At 37.0% G+C, this 18446-nt stretch overlaps 1 protein-coding gene and 1 pseudogene across 2 annotated transcripts in view; one reads left to right on the top strand and one right to left on the bottom strand.

Annotated features, from left to right (window-relative positions):
- Positions 453-1380, bottom strand: LOC102189907 (annotated as a pseudogene).
- The window catches only part of NCKAP1 (NCK associated protein 1), a 110896-nt gene continuing 96942 nt past the window's right edge, over positions 4493-18446 (top strand). The window contains exons 1-2 of one of the 2 annotated variants that reach the window (XM_018065461.1): positions 4500-4607; positions 17994-18011. In XM_018065461.1, coding sequence (XP_017920950.1) covers positions 4500-4607; positions 17994-18011 — 126 coding nt within the window. Of the gene's footprint in view, positions 4608-17993; positions 18012-18446 lie in introns of both variants that reach the window. The other variant, XM_018065462.1, reaches the window with a different exon arrangement.

The raw sequence follows: 18446 nt of genomic DNA, 5'->3' as shown, positions 1-18446 counted from the left end.
TTTGGGCATGTCTTCTGTTGACTACTGGAGACATCTTCTGTTTCATTTAGACTTCTCTTGGTTACTCCTTTGCAATACCAAGTTGCAATCTGTGGCTAAGTCCTAACTGCTTATTCACTTACTATAGATACTGGGATACTGTTGCTGCATCTTTCCCCGTTCACTTTCTCAATCATTTTTAGTTGCAGTCTTTGAATACATAGGAGAACACAACTTGAAGTACTGATTTAGCATGTATCTTACTGTCTGTCCTTTTTATGACCACAGTTAAACTACAGTGAAATCTACTGTCCTTTTCAAAGTTCTTCACCCAAAGTTGGTTCTTCTGTCTACTGTATGGTCCAAGTATATGCAATCTTCAGAACAGCTTAAAAAAGTAAAATTTCCTTGCAAAACTCCATTCGTTTCTTGTTTACATATGCCTAATCTTTCCCCACAGCCTGACCCATTTTTCACTTGCTGGTCTTCTCCACCGACAGCGTCGTGCTCAGGCCCTGCTCATGCTTCCCGAGACCCTGGCCGTCCCGGAAGCCGTACTTCTGCACGATTTTAGTGCTACCGTGCCCCCCATGTTGGCAAGGAAGGAGTTGCCAGGGTCGGTTGGGGATCGGGGTCTGTCTTGTTCCTCGTACACTGGAGGAGGAATAGCAGCTTTGGAAGACTGTGAGCGAGGTCGTGAATCCTCTTCATAAGGGAAGTCTTGGGGTAACTCTTTGTCCTTCTCCACAAGAGATGTGGGAGGTGCAATGGCAACTCCGCCCATACTTCTTTTTCTCCTCTCTCGCTCAAAATCTTCATCTTCATCAGAATCTGGAGCGGGTTGCCTGGAAAACCCACTAGCTTCATGTCTTGTCTTTACGCCTCTTTTCTCTCTCTTCCATTTCCTTCTGTCTTTCCAGCTCCCACTGCCTCTGTCGCTCCTTTCTTTGGCGCTTCACTACTTTCTCATAATCGTTAGGAAACATGGGATCATATTCATCAGCTAAGGGGATCAAAACTTCTCCTGCAGAAAACCCGCTGGGAACAGGGTCCTTGAGGCCTGCAGCCACGTGCGGTGGAGTGTCCATGATCTGCCCCTCATCTGAAGAGCCGCCTTGCTTTAGGTCAATTACTGGAGCAAGGACTGTACTTTGTTTTGTCCTCTGGCTCTTGGCCTGAGTGAGAGCTGCCTTCTTCACCTGGAGCTGAGACTGCAGGAGTTTGAAGTTTTTGGACCAGCCTTCTGTTTTTGAGTCACTGGTCTCCACTCCCAGGTCATCGTACAGGGACATCTCAGTTCAGTGCCAGCCTGATGCGACGCCGACACCGCGGGCCTATAAGTAGGATTTTATAACTGAATCATTGTAAAATATATTTGTGGGTCACAAAATATAATTCTATTATGAATTCTTCTATAAAGCCAAATTTATTCCTCTTCCAATTTATATATTTTCCAGTTTGGGTTTTCAAATGTTTACTTTCCTTACAGTGGCTACTTTTATACTTCTATCAAGAAAAAATAATTTTCAAAACACAGTTCTGTAACTTCTAGTCAGATTTATTGAGATATACTTTACATATAGTAAAATTCACACTTTTTAAGGCCTATTGGTCTATGCTAGCTAAATTTCTATGATTACTGCAAATAAAAAGCTATCATCTACTTTCTAAATCTCTCTGAAGCCTTATGTTTTAGGGACAAATAGCAAAAATCTAACTGAAGTGAAACAATTTGAAAATCTTTAGTACCAAAGGAATTGTGAAGACTATGCTTTATATGATGAGGGACATGAAATCTTTAATCAAGCTTTTTAAAACTTACCTAATCTTTTCTAAGTTTCCTAATCATTTTTAAAAATTTCTGCTTTTCCAGAAAACAATAGGAAGAAAAAAATCTACAAGATGGGCAATTTTTATAATAATTTTAAAGGCTGATTCACATAGTATGACATATTTTCAAAGACTGAAATACTGAGAGGAAATATAAAAGGACATATACTAATTATCCTTGCCATAAAATCATATATGCATAGGAAAATACAGGATTATTACCTTAGCACTTACAATAAACTTTATATTATGCGTGAGCTCAGTCACTTCTGATGTCTCTTTGCGACCCTATAGACTGTAGCCCACCAGGCTCCTCTGTCCATGGGTTTCTCCAGGCAAGAATACTGGAGTGAGTTGTGGGGTCCTCCTCCAGGGGATATTCCTCATCCAGGCATCAAACCCAAGTTTCTTGCATCACAGGCAGATTCTTCACTGCTGAGCCACTGAGGAAGCCCACTTCACACTACACATATGGGTAAACTTCAAAAGGGTTGGCTCAGTAACAAAATTCTTTTTGATGCAAAATGTAGACATGCAAGAATTATGAATACTTCACTTACACCTAATATAAATATTCTATTCAATCTAGGACCAGTATGTCTAAAAGTTAGTTATAATAAAAATTCAATAATGAGACTAGAATCTACAGAGGTCTCCCTCTATCTGGTGCTTCTAAGTTACAAGCAGCAAGTGTTCAAGTTCACATGGAATCCTGATAGTGGCTTTTCTAAATAACAGTCGTGTTCAAATTTTAATGTGGCACCACTTTATTGTTCTCTCTAGACAGCACTTTTGAAAAACTAGAAAATGATATAAACTTTCTACGTAGGACTCTAATTCTGTCTGGTTAAATTTGCCTTTGGTCCCTGAAAAAAGCACATCTTTACACCCCACCCCGCTCCCTACACCCTCTCCTTCCCAGGTATGCCCTCACTATCTCAGGTTCCAGACTCTTACCTTCTCTAAATTAATATTTAAGCTATCAAGTTGGAATGCAACCAGATAAATTAAATCCCCCAATATGCTAATAACTGCTACTAGCTCAATAGGTGATCTCTCTGAGGTGTTTCTATTAAAAAACTTTCATTCAAGTTAATTTTGTGTACAGGTTTCCAAGCATAAGGGCAGGTAGGATTTTTCAGTGAATGTAGGACTCTTTCCAAAGCTCCTTAAATCAAGTTCCGTCTACTGCCTTGATCTTGTAATATTAAAAAGAAAATTTCTGAAGGAACTCTATATATACTAGATTAAAAAAAATGTTTCAGAATATATTCCTCACAATTTCCTTTCCATAAAGTGTTTTGATCAATCCAGTGACACTCACTTTTGTAATGTCGTTTACTGAAGGTGGCAGGATATTTTGTCAGTTACTTAGAAATTAATACATCAAACGAAATTAAGGCGAAAAACTCCATCAAAACAGCTTGACTCCTCTTTGCTGGAGTTCCTCACCCAAGGCAATGACATAAGTCCTTGGTTTTGCTCACTTTTGGAATCACAGGGGGCAGCCTTCGGATGTGACTGGGAGGTGTTTGATCAGGAAAAAAAGAAAAAGAAAAAAAAGATGGAAAAGCAGAATGTTGCCAAGAAGGGGTGGGATTTGGGGTGGAGGCCAGAAAAAAAAATAGGAAAGTTCCTTCATGCACTTGAAGAAACATTTAGTTCTGCCTCCCTCAGGCCAGGGCCTCTTCTGTTGACGTCTTCTCCGAAGGGGTAATCCCGTCCACAAATGTCAGATTCTGATTATCTGAGAAACTTGAGTCGCCCGCACTTCCGACCCTCTCTCTCCCGAACTGCCTTAAAGCGGGGGAGATAGGCAGGAAAGGGGAGGGAGGGAGAGGCGAAGGCCGCCTCGCAGAGCACATCTGCTGCGTTCAGCCGGAGCGTCTGTCAAGCAGTGGGAGGGAAAAGAGCACGGAGCCACCAGCCCACTCTCGGGCGAAACTCGCCAGAAAAACCCGCCCTGCCCCCGCCCCCTCCCCGCGGGCTTCTGCTGGTTTCTTTAGGGAGGCGGTGGAGAGGCAACTTTTGGAAACTTGAAAGGGGAGGGGTGTGTGTTGGCCAGAAAAACATAACCTCATCAGGTCGGGCTTAGGCTCCCCGGCCAGTGGGCGGGCCAGGCCGGGTTGGGTCGGGTGTGGAGCCGGAGCCGCGTCCCGAGCGGCGGCTGCAGCGAGGCCGGGCGAGGCGGGCCGAGGCTCCCGCCCGCGCCCCCCCACCACTAGGCGCAGTTCCCCGTCCGGCCTCGCGAGGGCGCCGGCGCGGCAGATCAGGTGACCGAGCGCTCGTCCGGGGCTGCGGGGAAACGGCCTCGTTCTCAGCCGCCGGAGACGCCGCCGCCTCCGCCACACCTAGTGGAGGAGCCGGGGAAGGCGGCTCGGTGGTGGGGGCTGGGGCGGAGGGCGCCCGGGGTGGGGACGGAAGGGCGGCGGACCGAAGGCAGGAGGCCGCCGGGGCGCGGGCTGCTGCGGGGAGAGGGACGACGAGGCGTCCGCCGCGGCTCGCTCTGTCCACCCGCACGGGATTGGGGCGCGAGGGCCATGGGCGCGCTCCCCTGAGGCGGAGGTCACGGGCGGGAGGGGAGGAGGCCCGACCGAGGGAGCTGCGGAGGCCGCGGGCCGGTGACTGGGCGCGAGGCCGGCGGCGCCGGCCCCACCATCGCCACCGCCACCACCACCACCACCACCACCATGTCGCGCTCCGTGCTGCAGCCTAGTCAGCAGAAGCTGGCGGAGAAGCTCACCATCCTCAACGACCGGGGCGTCGGCATGCTCACCCGCCTCTACAACATCAAGAAGGTGCGCACGGGCCGGCGAGGCCTCGGCGGGGGCGGGATGGAGGGCAGCGGAGGCCTGGGCAGTGGGGGCGGCGGGCGGCGCCCGGGGCAGAAAGCACGGCCTCGCGGCCGCAGGCCCCACCGGGGTCGCCGGGATGCGCCGCGGCCTAATGCGGAGCCCTGGCGTCTCTCCCGCCGGCTCGCGGGCCGGCCAGGCGCGGAGAGGAGCCATTTGCCCGCTCCCAGCACTGGGAACTGGCCGGCCCGGCGCGGGGTGAGGGGCGCCGCCGCCGCTGCCGCCCCCTCCTCGGCGCCCCGGTCCCCGGAACTGGGTCTGCACGAAAGGGAGGAGGATGGATGAGATCCTAGGAGGGGGATAGGAAAACTTGGGTGTTCCGTAACTGAGATCGAATGGTAGAAATCTGGCGGAGATGGTAGCAGTTTTGGGGGTTTTTTTCCCCTCAGTTCTTTTGGTATGTAAGTGGGAATGTGAGAAGGGAATGGCTCTTCTGGATGAGCCCCACATCTCCTCCACTTGGCCATTTTATTTTGGATTGCCAAATAAAAGCCATTTTAGAGTGTGTTGACGATTTGGAATTATTTCATTTTGAAGGTGGAAAGGAGGTGGGAGTGAGGGTGGAACCAGTTTTCTCCTGAAATGCTTCTGGGTTGTGAGTCACTAGGACAGGAATAACAACCTTCTCTCTTTTCTCTTTACTCCTCCTCATCTTAGTTTTTCCAACCATGTCGATAATACCGAAACATGGTTTCTTAAATTTCTTTACGTTCGGTGTCTATACAAAATAAAAGCTGTGATTGTGTTGCTCTTATACTGATTTTATGGTGTAGTCTCATCATTTGAGTAACTCTAGCTAATAGGCCCATTGAAAGTCTTTACATGGCTTTCGCAAGATTAAGGAATGCAAGGCTGAGTTGAAGTTAAGAAGAATAGATTGAAAGAGCAAATATTACATTAATTTATTTTAGAAAAGTAAGACCAGAATTCTATTCCTTTTAAGGCAAAGTTAGTAAGTTTTTAGTAATTTGATAAGGAGAAAACTTAAGATTTTTTGATGCAAGCTAGGTCCTGACAGTTTCCAGTGTGTGTTTAATGTTATATCTTCATACTTTTTTTTTTTTTGGCTTTTTAATGCAGTTTGAATATTTCCTTTTAGTTTAATCGTAGCAGTAGAGTAGTAGCCGTTGTAAATTAGGGCTCTTGAAGAAAAACATACTTAAAAATTTGTATGATGGAGTTCAATATAAAGCTGACCTATTTCAGTCATTTGAAATTCTAGAGAAGACTGTCCTGTTTTAATAGGGATAAATTTTGTGTAGCGATGGCTGTGTTCCATTGGCTTCCCAGAATATGAGGATTTTTTGACTTTAAACCTTAGTGCACTCTGGAAAGTAAAATGCCTCTTCACACTTACATTTTGTGTGACAGGAGCTCAGGGTTATTCCAATGAAACCCTTTACATTTACTGAGAAGAGACTTGGTTATAAGTTTATGTAAGTTTGTAATAATTTTAGATAGTATTATTTACAGGTTCATTGACCTGAACTTTTTTGTGAGATGCTCCTTAACTTGGAGATTCGTTCCTATATGATCTTTGTGCAAAAAAAAAAAAAAAAAAAAAAAAAGGCAAGACAAACATCGCTAAAAGTTACTAGAGGTGTGGTATTGTGGTTAAAGGAAATGGTTATGATGGTTTCCAAAAGAGGAAGTGAGAGTAACATCAAAAGTGATTCGGGTATTTAGGCAAAATTCCTCTTTTTAAAGCATTCGTTACACATTTTTATGTCATGAAAGTAGTCGGATTTTACAAATTTCATCTTCATAAATGATCGAAGATTAGACTAAATTCTAAGCGTTCAAACATTTCAGTTCACTGCCGTTTCTCAAAAGCCTATTTTTTCGACTTCCTCTTTTGAGAAACTTGAGGCTCTTGCCTTATTGAACTAGTACAATTTAAAGCGAGTTGATCAAGTGTCTAATATTTTGAATTATTGAAATGTTATATTTCAGCACTTAACACATTTATAATTTCTTGAGAAATACTTCTACCTTATCTGAGTGATTGTGAGTTCCCACTCAGTGGGGACTGTGTTACTCATTTTTGAATTACTAGTACTTGGGGTCTTATGTGGTCCATGAAGCTTTCAGTTAGGACTTGTTGAAAAGTTTGAATATATTAGGCATATTATGTATATGCAACTTATATATGAGTGTGTGTGTGTGTGTAATCTTGTTCTAATTTTAATAATAATAGCTTTTGATCTGCCCTCCTCGTGTGATTTTATATACAAATACATCAGATGGATTTTGAGTCTTTAAGCCTGTATATAGCTGTGTATAAAGGCTGGCGTATCTTCCTGGCTGGCTGGGATTGAAACATTTGTTCAAAAATCTTGCCCCCAAAAGTAATTAAGATCTGTTTACCATGTGTTTATAAGGTTCATGCTGTCTCCATTTTTATGGCAGTATAAACCCACATAATCTTTTCAATCTCAATCTCTTATAGTCCTAAAAATAAAAAAAAACACTTCTACTGCATAATACATGTCTGCCAGTCATTTACCACATTTTCATTAATTCATGTTTTCATTAGATTGTCTATCAGATCTGATTACTGTTTCAACTAAAAGTCTGCAATGGCAATATTTTAGTGAGCATATAGAGTGAAAAATATTTCAGTGACTTAAGTAGCAATAAAATAAGTTACTATAACCAAGAATAAGAGGCTTTAGTACTTAGGGGAATGTAACATGGCCCCTGAAAAATATTTTGCTTTTTGAAGTAAAACTTTATCAATTGAGTAATTTTTGATATCTTAATATGTACAGGCTGGAGAAGGAAATAGCAACCCACTCCAGTATTCTTGGCTGGGAGATCCCACCAACAAAGGAGCCTTGTGATTATAGTCCATAGGGTCGCAAAAGAGTCGGACACCACTGAGTGATTAAACAACGAACAAATATGTACAGGTTATGAAAATTTAAGAATTTGTAATCAAATCAGAGATTTAAGAAGATGTGAAGGAGGATTTTCAGGGAAAAAGGTGAAGGTGGTAGGTAGTTTTACATTTAAATTTATTTATTTCATAATGTCTTAATTTTTTAAAAATTAAAAATGTCTTCCCTTTTCTGGAGCTAATACTACTACCCACTTATATAGTGACTTTTAACATTTCAGCCTACTTGTATATCACTCATTGTAACATGGCAGGGCAGGATGGTGGAAGTAAAGAGTATCAAGCCAGAAGTTAGGAGACCTACCTTCCAGTCTTCAGTATGTCACTGAGAGTTTTGTAATATTGGGTGGGTGTCTTGACTTCCCTGAGCTTCATTATTTGTCATCTGTGAAATGGGGGAAAATTAACTGAAAGGAACACTCAAGTCTGTTCCAACTCTGATTATGTTATCTTTACAAAGTAGAAGTTAAGGCCCATTTTAAACAGTTTAACTGAGCTCAGTTTAGTTTTTCTTAATATAGGGATCGTAATACATGATCTGTCTACTGCACAGGATTGTGAAGATAAAAGATTATAACAATGTGAAAATAGTTTAAAACTTCTATGACTGTAAGACGGTATTTGTTTAGGGCTGTCAGTAACTTTCGGGAGCAACATTTGTTTTTTTCTGAAACTTTACTGCTGTCTAGCAAACACATACACCAAAACTCCAGAAAGGAAGCCTTTTTTAGCTGAGCTTAATTGTGTGTGTGTGTGTGTGTGTGTGTGTATGTTTATTCCTTGTTCCTTTTTTCTATTTTTTCCTATGCCATCACCAACATGAACTTGATAATTCTGTACCAAAAAGATCTCAGTTAATACTTTTCATATTTTTCATCTTGTTACATTACTGCTTCAATTCTAAAGGACAGAAAGGTGAAAATACCTATCCAGCTATTGCAAACTTCTTTTTAATGGAGTGTTTTTATTACAGGCTTTTGCCCATGATTTTGGATAAATTTATTTTATGAGTAAAGAAGTTAATAGCAGTGTAAAATTGAAAGTCTTTACCTGACATCTGCTATCTAGTGGAGGTAAAAAAATGTATGTGAAGTATGCAGGCAGGGTAAAGAAAGGGGAATCCGCTTTAGTCTTCCCGTTCAGTGTTGGATTTCTCTTCATTTAAGGGCCTTATTTTCTGTGTGGGTTAATCAGGAGAAGAAAGCATGTTCCAAAGATTGGATTCTGGAAAGTTGTAGAAGTACTGTTAGTACCTATAAAATTTTTTCTACAGGGAGACTTTCATTATCCAAAAGCCTTAAACATGTTAAGAAAGCATTGTCTCTCCATCATCTGTATTTAAGTTCTATATATATAAAAAACATGTATATATTTATGTAAACAAATCCTCCTACCTCTGTTTGTAACTTTACTTTTCAAGGAAGCTGCTTATAAAAACGAGGATTTGATAATTCTGTTTCTTGTTATACTGGATGGTAGGCTGAGGAGATAAAGATCACTGAAAACTACTCAGGAAAGAGGCTTATTTTTATTATTTTTAAGTGGCAGTGGTAAATTGTCCACCTTTTGTTTCCCTTGTGGAATTGTTAAATAACTTAAATAATAAATTTTTTAAATGATTACAGAGGAATACTTGTTATTGTCAAAACTCAAATACGACTTCAGAAATTCTCTGCCTGTTCATCTCCCACTTTTAAAAAATAAGCTGTGTATACTTATCCAGTTTTTTGTACAAATGCTAACATATGTGCATGTATATTTTATTATATTATGACTAAAATAGATTATTTCCAAAAATAAAGTTGAAGCAGCATGGTACAGTTTACATATAAATAAAATTAGGATTCTTAATCTGTTGCTTGTATATTTATATTTTAAGAAAATTAAAGGGATGGACATATTTAGCTAGCTACATGCAATATGTTGAAAATGAGAAGGCTCAGATGAGAAAGTATTGGTATTGAAAATTTTTGTCTTTACTGGCAAGGGTGATTGAAAATTTAATTTGTATTCTTGTTGGATAATTTACTTGCAGTGTTAGTGTTAAGTAAATTCCAGCAATAATTTCAGATCATGTTCAGTAGATATACATTTATATGTTAAAAAGTTTTATCTCTTTGTTGTTGTTCAGTCGCTAAGTCATGTCTGACTGCAGCTCCATGAACTGCAGCGTGCCAGACTTCCCTTTTATGTCTTTCTTTAGCAAAAAAGAACATGTAATAAAAGTAAAAGTAATGCTAGCTATTTATTGACTCTCTATTATATCCTAAATTAAAAAATTTTTTTTTCTTTTAGTTGTCCACAGATCTGTGATTTATTCACTAGATCTGTGATTTATTCTCTAGATAAAGCAGTTGAATTTGGTTAACTTGTCCAAGTCTTACTCTGCAAAATGAAAGTTTGGATTGACTCCTTTCTTTCTTAACTGCTGAGTCTGGGCTCTTAATTTATTTTTGTCATTAGATTATAATCATTAGTGAAATTTTTCTGGCACATATAATTCTGAACATACAATAATCTTAACCTAAAAAAATAGGCAGTTATAGAAATAATTTTCTTATTTACTGTAGACTACTTTTATATGAACTTTGTATGGGTTTGTTATGAAAAGGCATTGAGGTTATAACTAACAGTCCACCGATGATTATTAAATACTTCTATTTAGCTTTGTAGTATATTGAAATGAGAAATAGTTTAGAATTAGGAAATTTAAAAATTCAATTTATTGACATTTTGGGGAACTTACAAATATTTTATATTTACTTTTCATATTATATGGATTTTTTTCTTTGTGATTATTTCTAAAATTAGCCCATGGCATATTAAAAGCACAAACTGAGAGGACTAACCACAGGAATAACACTAAGAAAACTGAAAACTAAAAGAAACTGTTGCTTGAGGGAAGAGCACGTATAAGACAGGAAGAAGGTGTGAGCTCAGACAGTGAGACAGCCCTTACCCTCCTTCATTGTAAGGGTGTGTACAGGCATCTTTTCATTGAAGAGGCTTTGTCTCTTGAGATTTCAAAGATACATTCTGTGTTTGGATTTTTAAAGTCAAATGGCAACTTTTTTTTTCCATTGAAAAACCCTGCATGAAATAAAATAAATGCCATTAAGGAAGTACAGCCAATAAGTCTGTTTCTTTCTGTCTTGGACTTTATAAAATTTGTACTATTCTTTTCTGTTCCCAAGATATGTTTTTTTGTTCACTGGTTTTAATATTGTCATTTTTAGTAAATGTAGTAAAATCGTCTTAATTTTGATCCTATTAGGAATTTGCAGTATTGTAATTATTAATTTTGACTCACTTAATATGACAGAATCTTCTAAAATATTTCTTTAAATACTATTGTAATGAAATGTTTTACTTCAATAAGTTAAACTTAATAATCTCTTAAATTGCAAGTTTGTAAGGAGAGTTGAACAGCAGAAAATGGCATAGACATCTTGAGAACTGAATGACAGTAACTTTTATTTGAAGCATTAACATTTTTAATAATTTTGAAATATATAACGTTAAAGTTTTTAGAGGAATATCTTGTTTAAAGTATTGGAAAATATTGCATACTTGATTATTTTAGATACTTGACAGTAATAAAATTGTATCTTTAATAAAACTTTGGAAGTCATATTATGAGCTATTCTTTCAGTTAGTAGCAAACATTGGGAGTTTTCTTTTCATTCATTCATTTGTTGAATGGCTTCCTGGACACTGGGAAAACAAATTAAGATATAGTCTCCAGTGCCAAGAAATTCATATTGCAGTGGGTGAGACAGATGTGTAGATAATTAACTAAAATGCAGTGATTAAGTGTTGTTGTGGGTATCTTGAGAACGAAGTTAAAGATTCCTGTCTGGGGGAGATGGGAAGAAGAGATAGTGACTTTTGTGCTTGGTTTTGAAGTATGAATAGAAACTTCAGCTAGGCAATGACAGGGAATAGTCAATCATTCAAGATTCCAAACTTTTGTTCAATAGAATATATAAAGATATAAAATATATAAAGTTTTAAAGTCCTGTATTAATCCTTCTTGCTGGCATATAGACTCTAAACTTCAGTTGTTTTTTTTTTCCCCCCATACTTGTAGCATTCTGTGGGTTGAGAGGGCTAGATTCTAGATAAAACTTTGGTACTTTGTTTTTTTTTTTTAACTTAGGACAAATTGTTTAATCTTTCTGAGTTAGAGTTCCTTTATTTATAAATTGAGGAGCTCCTTGGTTCTTGGTTAGAAATACATAACATAATCATTTTAAAAGGTTTTTAAAAGTACATCTGGATCATGACCCAAATCTACTGAATAAGCAAAAGCCCTTGAAGTTGTTCTGAAGAACCACTGAAATAAGTAAAATTAACTTCTTAATACTTCTGATTTCTTTTTCTGATAATTGCAGTGATTTAATTTTGATTTTGAGGGATAACTAAATTCCTGGAATGCTCGGCTGCACATAGACTCTGTACTAGCAAAACCATCTACAGGGTGCTTATTTGCTCTCAGCTTCTCCTACACTTCAAGTTACATTTTTGGTTTTCTAAGCCGCGTTAGTCTTACTGACTCTAATTCTTGCAATCTTAGATATTCCTGTTTTCCCACATGTGGAATACTCTAATTAGCATTATAAAGTTGAGAATTAAATGGGTTAATTCACAAAGTGCTAGTATAGTGCCTGGCACAAGAGTAAGACCTTAATGAATAGATGTTGGGTATTTCTGGAGCTTGAAACATAGTGGGCAGTTACTAAGTGTTCACTTTTTCCTAATAAATCCAGCTCAATACCATCTTTAGGAACATTACTTAATTATTCCTTTTTACTGCCTGGTATTATAGTTTGATATCTACTTGCTGCTAATACAAAATAAGTGTTTGTTCTTCAGGAGTATGTTTCCCAGCAGTCCTTTAAAGATCAACTTCTTTTAAAATAGTAACAGTGTAACCACATATAACCCTTACTCTTTGTTGGATATAAACTGAAATGTTTTTGTATATGAGAAGCTGAGAAATGTTTGAAAACAGTAGCATAGACATCTTTTTGAGTATTGAATGGTAATTAGAAACTTTGATTTATTAAAAATTTTAATAAAGAATTTTGAAATACATAATGAGTCAAAATATTTATGATTTTCTGAGAACTTGTTCTTAGGAAACAATAATCATAATATTTGTATACCTTTAAATTGGCTATTATTGACTCTATTAGAGATGGTTTATAAAATTACATTAATTTTAAAGCATTTCCAATAATTTCCATTTACTTTCCTATCAAGTTTTTTAATTCAAACTATAGAAGTGGGTTACTTTTTTTCTTCTCCTGCCCCCCCTTTTTTTTTTCACCTACCCAATCTCAAGGGGGAAGATGCAAGCAGATTGATTGGTCAAAATGTGGGTGATATGCATGAAAAAAAATGAAAAATTTAATCAGTATTTTTAGAGTTTGAGGCTTGTTTTGGTCTTGATAGGTTTTTGGGGTTTTTTAAGATATTTTTAATACTTACTGGAAAGTTGTACACTGAAGTTCATTATTTTTCAAATTAGAAAATAAAAGAGTTCTAGGCAAGTTCCTTTTACAATCCATGGTCTTAAGTGACGTCCATTTTTCCTCTAGGTATTAATATCGATTTGTTGAAGACTCAAGGGAGAATTTTAGTCCCCTTGTACTTCAATTTTGCAAAATCTGCTTTAAAACAGGTTTATTATTTCTTGTTTGTGGAGTAAAAGTTAAATTCATCTTTCATCTTGATCACATTTTGTATTTTTCTCTTTCCTAATACGATTCAGGTGAGGCTGATTTCTTTCCTATACTCTCACAAATAGCATTGTCATTCTGATCCCTGGGATTTTGTTCATGTTTTTTCCAGTTACTGTATTAGAATAAATGATTTTGTTCTATAATATTTTGGCAAAGGAATGTGTTTTAAGTTAGACTGGAAATTAAAAAATAAAACTGATTGAAGCAATCAGATTTTTTTTCCTTTAATGATGATTACTTCAATAAAAATTTTGAGCAGCTGAGGTATTGAAAGAATGGAACAATTTTTTTACATATTTTTTTTTGGTGTATATATTTTTTAGTAAATGTTTTTAGTGTGTTTTTGTTTGTTTGTTTGTTTTGTTTTCAGTGTTTTGAAATACTTGAGTACTCAAAGTTAGTAATCGTAAAGCCCTGAGCAAGTCACTTAATTTCTGATGCTCCTTTTCTGTCTGTTGCGTAAAGATTTAGATAATTTCTAAACCAAGGTGTTTTACATGCAACAGGTGCCTAGTAAATGTTCCTTTTACTCTTGACTCATAATCACTATCATTTGTTTTCTCTTGATTGTTGCTTAATCTCTTATGGATAGAGGACTGTTTCTATACTTTCAGTTTTTATTTTTTAGACATTGTGGTAAGGAAGTTCTTGGAAAAATCTGTAATGTTAACCATGCAAAGTTAAGCTGTGGTACGTAATCTGTGTTGTGACAACCCAAGGAAAGACCTTGGAGGGGATTTCAGTGGTAGATTTGGCAGGAAGATTTGTTGAAAAGTCATACTTTAAAACTATTTTAAGTCTGATTTTGAGGTTTTTAATCAAAGATGTCTATTTTGTGGCCTGAATAAAATAATATGTGGTTTTCTGAAACGTCTTTGTTGTTTATTTTGGATAATAACATTATATTTGTGTTTTGTGAAGAAGTGAACTAAGAAATACTGAATTGACAACACTAATTTGGTTAAATGTGTGGTCTTTTTTGATAATTAGGAACTCATTATAGATATCCATCTGTTGTGAAAAGTTCTATTTAAAAAAAATAGAAGATAATTAAAACTTATAAGAATTTGTGTGTCAGGCACCTGGAATAAGCACTTTTTGTGTATTTTGTCTTTTAAAAATCTGAACAACCTACCTTATTAAGTAGGTAATAATAGTATCCTTAATTTGTGGGTTAAAGTACTAAGGCTCAGGGAAGCAACTTGCCTGAGGCTGTATGGGCTGTGATCCACTTAGAGACAGTTATTAATTATTACATTTAAGTACTTCCTTTAACACTAGTATAATTTTATCTGCTAGATTAGTCTTAGCTTTGTTAAATTTAAAGATAATGAGAATATTCATGGGAAACAAAGTTTCAGTTCTGAAAACTGGAAATTTAAGTGTATAAATATTTAAATTTGCTTTAGATCTTCTGGAATTTTAAATTCTGGTATTTTATGCATTATGAAGTCATGCTGAGTCAAGATAAAATAAGGTATTAGAGTGGTGCTCTTTAAAACAATTCTAAGATTACGGATGTAGTTTCCTGTTTGCTTCTTGATGAAATAGCCCTTTTAGCCAATTATTGTTGTTGTTTTAGTTGCTAAGTGTATCTGACTCTTTTGTGACCCCATGGACTGTAACTCTCCAGGCTCCTCTGTTCCATGGGATTTCCCAGGCAAGAATACTGGGGTGGGTTCCTATTTCCTCGTTTGGGGGATTTTCCTAACCTGGATCTCCTGCATTGGGAGGTGGATTCTTTACCACTGAGCTATTTGGGCAATCCCTTAACCAGTTATTCAAAAAGCTTTTTTTTTTTTCACCTTTTGTAGAGATGAGATTCAGGGGTTTAGAAAAAATTTTGTCCTTTACTCCCCTTTTCTTTTTTTTGGAGGGTGGGGTGATGGACAGGTTAGATGTACACTTGTTTGAATTGATCAAACTTTTTGATTCAGTCTTTGTGGCAAGCCTTTCTGGAATATATTAGTTTAAAATACACTGATAACTAAGTATAGTAGTATATTCAATTTTTTTTCTTTCTTTTTCTTGTTTGGCTGTAACTCGTGGCTTGTGGGATCTTAGTTCCCCAACCAGGGATTGAACCTGGGTCCTCTGCAGTAAAAGCTCAGAGTTATAACCACTGGATCGCCAAGGAATCCCTTATCGTTTTCTTAAACATGTTATTTCAAAGGGTAATAGTTTTAAGAGTGAAAGATGAGTTTTGTGTAATGTTACTGTAGTAGGACGAGGTAAGAGTTTTAGGTGTACCAACTGCAGGCTGTGTTTTTAAAATATAGGTTATTATCTTATGATTTCTTTGTTGTTGGTGTCATTAAAATGAAAATTTTGAGTTGAGTGAAGATTTAATCTCTATAAACTGAGACATCTGGTTAGTTGGGATATTATTGTATTCTTTCAGTATGGTAGGACATTATTCTTCAGTTAATTATTAAGAATGGCTTTTTGCCAAGATGTATTTACCTAAATACTAGATTTCAGTCGTTTTGTTTTTTTTCCTTGCACTTTATTTTTTTGCCTGAGTATTTGCAAGTGTCTCTATTGGTATCTCGAGTAGGTTGATTTCAGAAAAAAATAAAATGGTGCCTAGTACTCTTGTATAGTGTCTGTGAATCTTATGTTTTTTTATTGGCATTTTTTGAGTGAATGTAGTATGCCAGATACCCTTAAAAATTCTGCTCATATGCGCACACACTGGAGAAGGCAATGGCACCCCACTCCAGTACTCTTGCCTGGAAAATCCCATGGATGGAGGAGCCTGCTAGGCTGCAGTCCATGGGGTCGCTGAGGGTTGGACACGACTGAGCGACTTCACTTTCACTTTTCACTTTCATGCATTGGAGAAGGAAATGGCAACCCACTCCAGTGTTCTTGCCTAGAGAATCCCAGGGATGGAGGAGCCTGGTGGGCTGCCGTCTATGGGGTCGCACAGAGTCGGACACGACTGAAGTGACTTAGCAATGCACACACACACCCACAAGCACCCACAGATACTAATCTAATGGGCAAAAACTTTTTAGGCTAGATTACAATTATGATTTGTTTAACAGATGAAGAAACTGAGGCACAGAAAATTACTCGTTTACGGTTATAGCTAGGAGCCAGGATTTGAACATGGACAGCCTATCTTATAACTCATGTTCTTAACTACTAGGCTCCTCGTTTTCTATGAGTAAAGCAAATTTGGTTATGTTTAGACTTAGTCATTATTTCTAATTCTGTTTACTATGATAAAGACTATTCAGTGGTTACTATTCACATGAGACTTTTACTTAGGTAATTATAATTATAGCTATTAGGTAAATACTAATTTCCCCATTTACACATGAAGAAATTGAGATTAGGAGATGTGTCGTAATATATTCAAGTATGGATTGTCCCATGGATAGTAAGTGATGAAGACTGAAATTTAGTCTTCTGTTCCAGGGTCTGTATTCTTAATCTTTATGGCATACTGTCTCCCAGTGTAGTTTGTTTAAATATGGCTGAGTGAGTAGTGTGGAAAAAGGTTAAATTAATTCCAAGGAAAGACTATATAACCACTTATTTTTCCACTGAAATGAAATTCCATTCTTTTTATTTTCTGTGCAGTAAGGAAGACCTGTTTATATACAGATATATCTTTAGCTACTTGATCAAATTCTTACACAATAAAATTTGTGATCACTGGGAATGGGTATGGTAGTCTATTATATTTTATTAGTTATTTCACTTATATTGTTAAAATGAATAACTGAATTTTAAAATAATTAGAGTATGAAAGATGATACATAATATTTTAAAAGAATTTGGAATCACTTTAGTATTCTGTACTACCTCAGGCATGTTCTTGAAACTTGGCTCTCATTTTATCATTGACACAAGGAATTGCTAATATGTAGCTATTTCCATTGGTACAAATTCTTAGTTATGTGGCTCTCAGTTATTCCTATATATAATATTTTGGGGGATGTGGATTAATTGGAAGATTAATTTATGAGAGATAGTATGTTGAGCTAGTGACAGTCTACTCTGAGGAAAAGTCAGATATATTAGTGTTTATGATATTGAAATGAAATTTATACAATAGCTTTGTGTCAGTCTGGTTAAAGATTATGAGGTTCTAAATTTCTTATAGTTAATTTTGTTTTATCTAATTATGTTTGAAAATTAAGATAATTCTTACTCCATTCCTATTTCCTTTTGGAAAATATAGAAGTTTTTGCACTGATTTTTATACTTTGGCTTGGTAAGGAGTTAGTTGGTATTTGAAAAACAGTTGAAATTTGAGCTAAAGTGCAAAGGTCATCCAATAACGACTTATTTTTATTCTTGGCTACCGTTTCTTTTTAAGGTATGTAAAATTTCACTGATGGTTTTGCTCCTGTTTTTATACTTGCATGTAGTCTTTATTTTTTCCTTCTAGTATTATTTTTAAGTTATTTAGAAAGAGCACCAAGAAACTGACATGGTTGTACACCTCACAGCAGTATTTAAATATATATGAATAATATAAACTCTATAAACTTATTGTGTACTAAAACTTGCTACTTAGAATACCTTTAAAATTGTAGCACCATATAGTTTCCATCTTGTTTTGTTATTCATAGCCTGCAGTGCATATGTTCTCTACTGAAACGTATGTCAGAGTTTGACAGTCATTGTTTACAAGTAATTTTCTCTCTTTTTATTACAATGCTTCCCCAGCAAGGACAAGTTTGGAAGGTTTGCAAAGCTTTTCACCTTCCCTTTGCCCGCTTGCCCGCTTTCAGATCAGTTTCATGTTTCATGACTTCTCTTTCTGCAATCCACAACATAGCTATAGTAAACAGTGAAAAAACATTAAATTACAGTATTGTATTTCCTCACACATAATAGATAACTTTTCAAAGGACATACCCTCTTTAAAATACAATGAAAAGAAGTTAAGTAGAAATGTTACCATTTTAGTAATTCACTAGGAAGCAGTTAATAATGTCACAGAATGAGACTGAACAGTATTGAAGATTATTCTGTATTGCTAATAGTTCAGGTAAAAAGTTCTTTCTAATAATAATGCCTTACATTTGTACAATGCTTTACAGTTTAATACAGAGAATGCTGTTCTGCTGATGTGGTCAAAATGTAAACATTTCCATTTGTTCTGTGCTTATGAGATAC

The sequence above is a fragment of the Capra hircus genome, chromosome 2 (assembly GCF_001704415.2).
Source record: "Capra hircus breed San Clemente chromosome 2, ASM170441v1, whole genome shotgun sequence".
NCBI classification, from domain to species: Eukaryota; Metazoa; Chordata; class Mammalia; order Artiodactyla; family Bovidae; genus Capra; species Capra hircus.
This window is presented reverse-complemented; position numbering and strand designations above follow the sequence as displayed.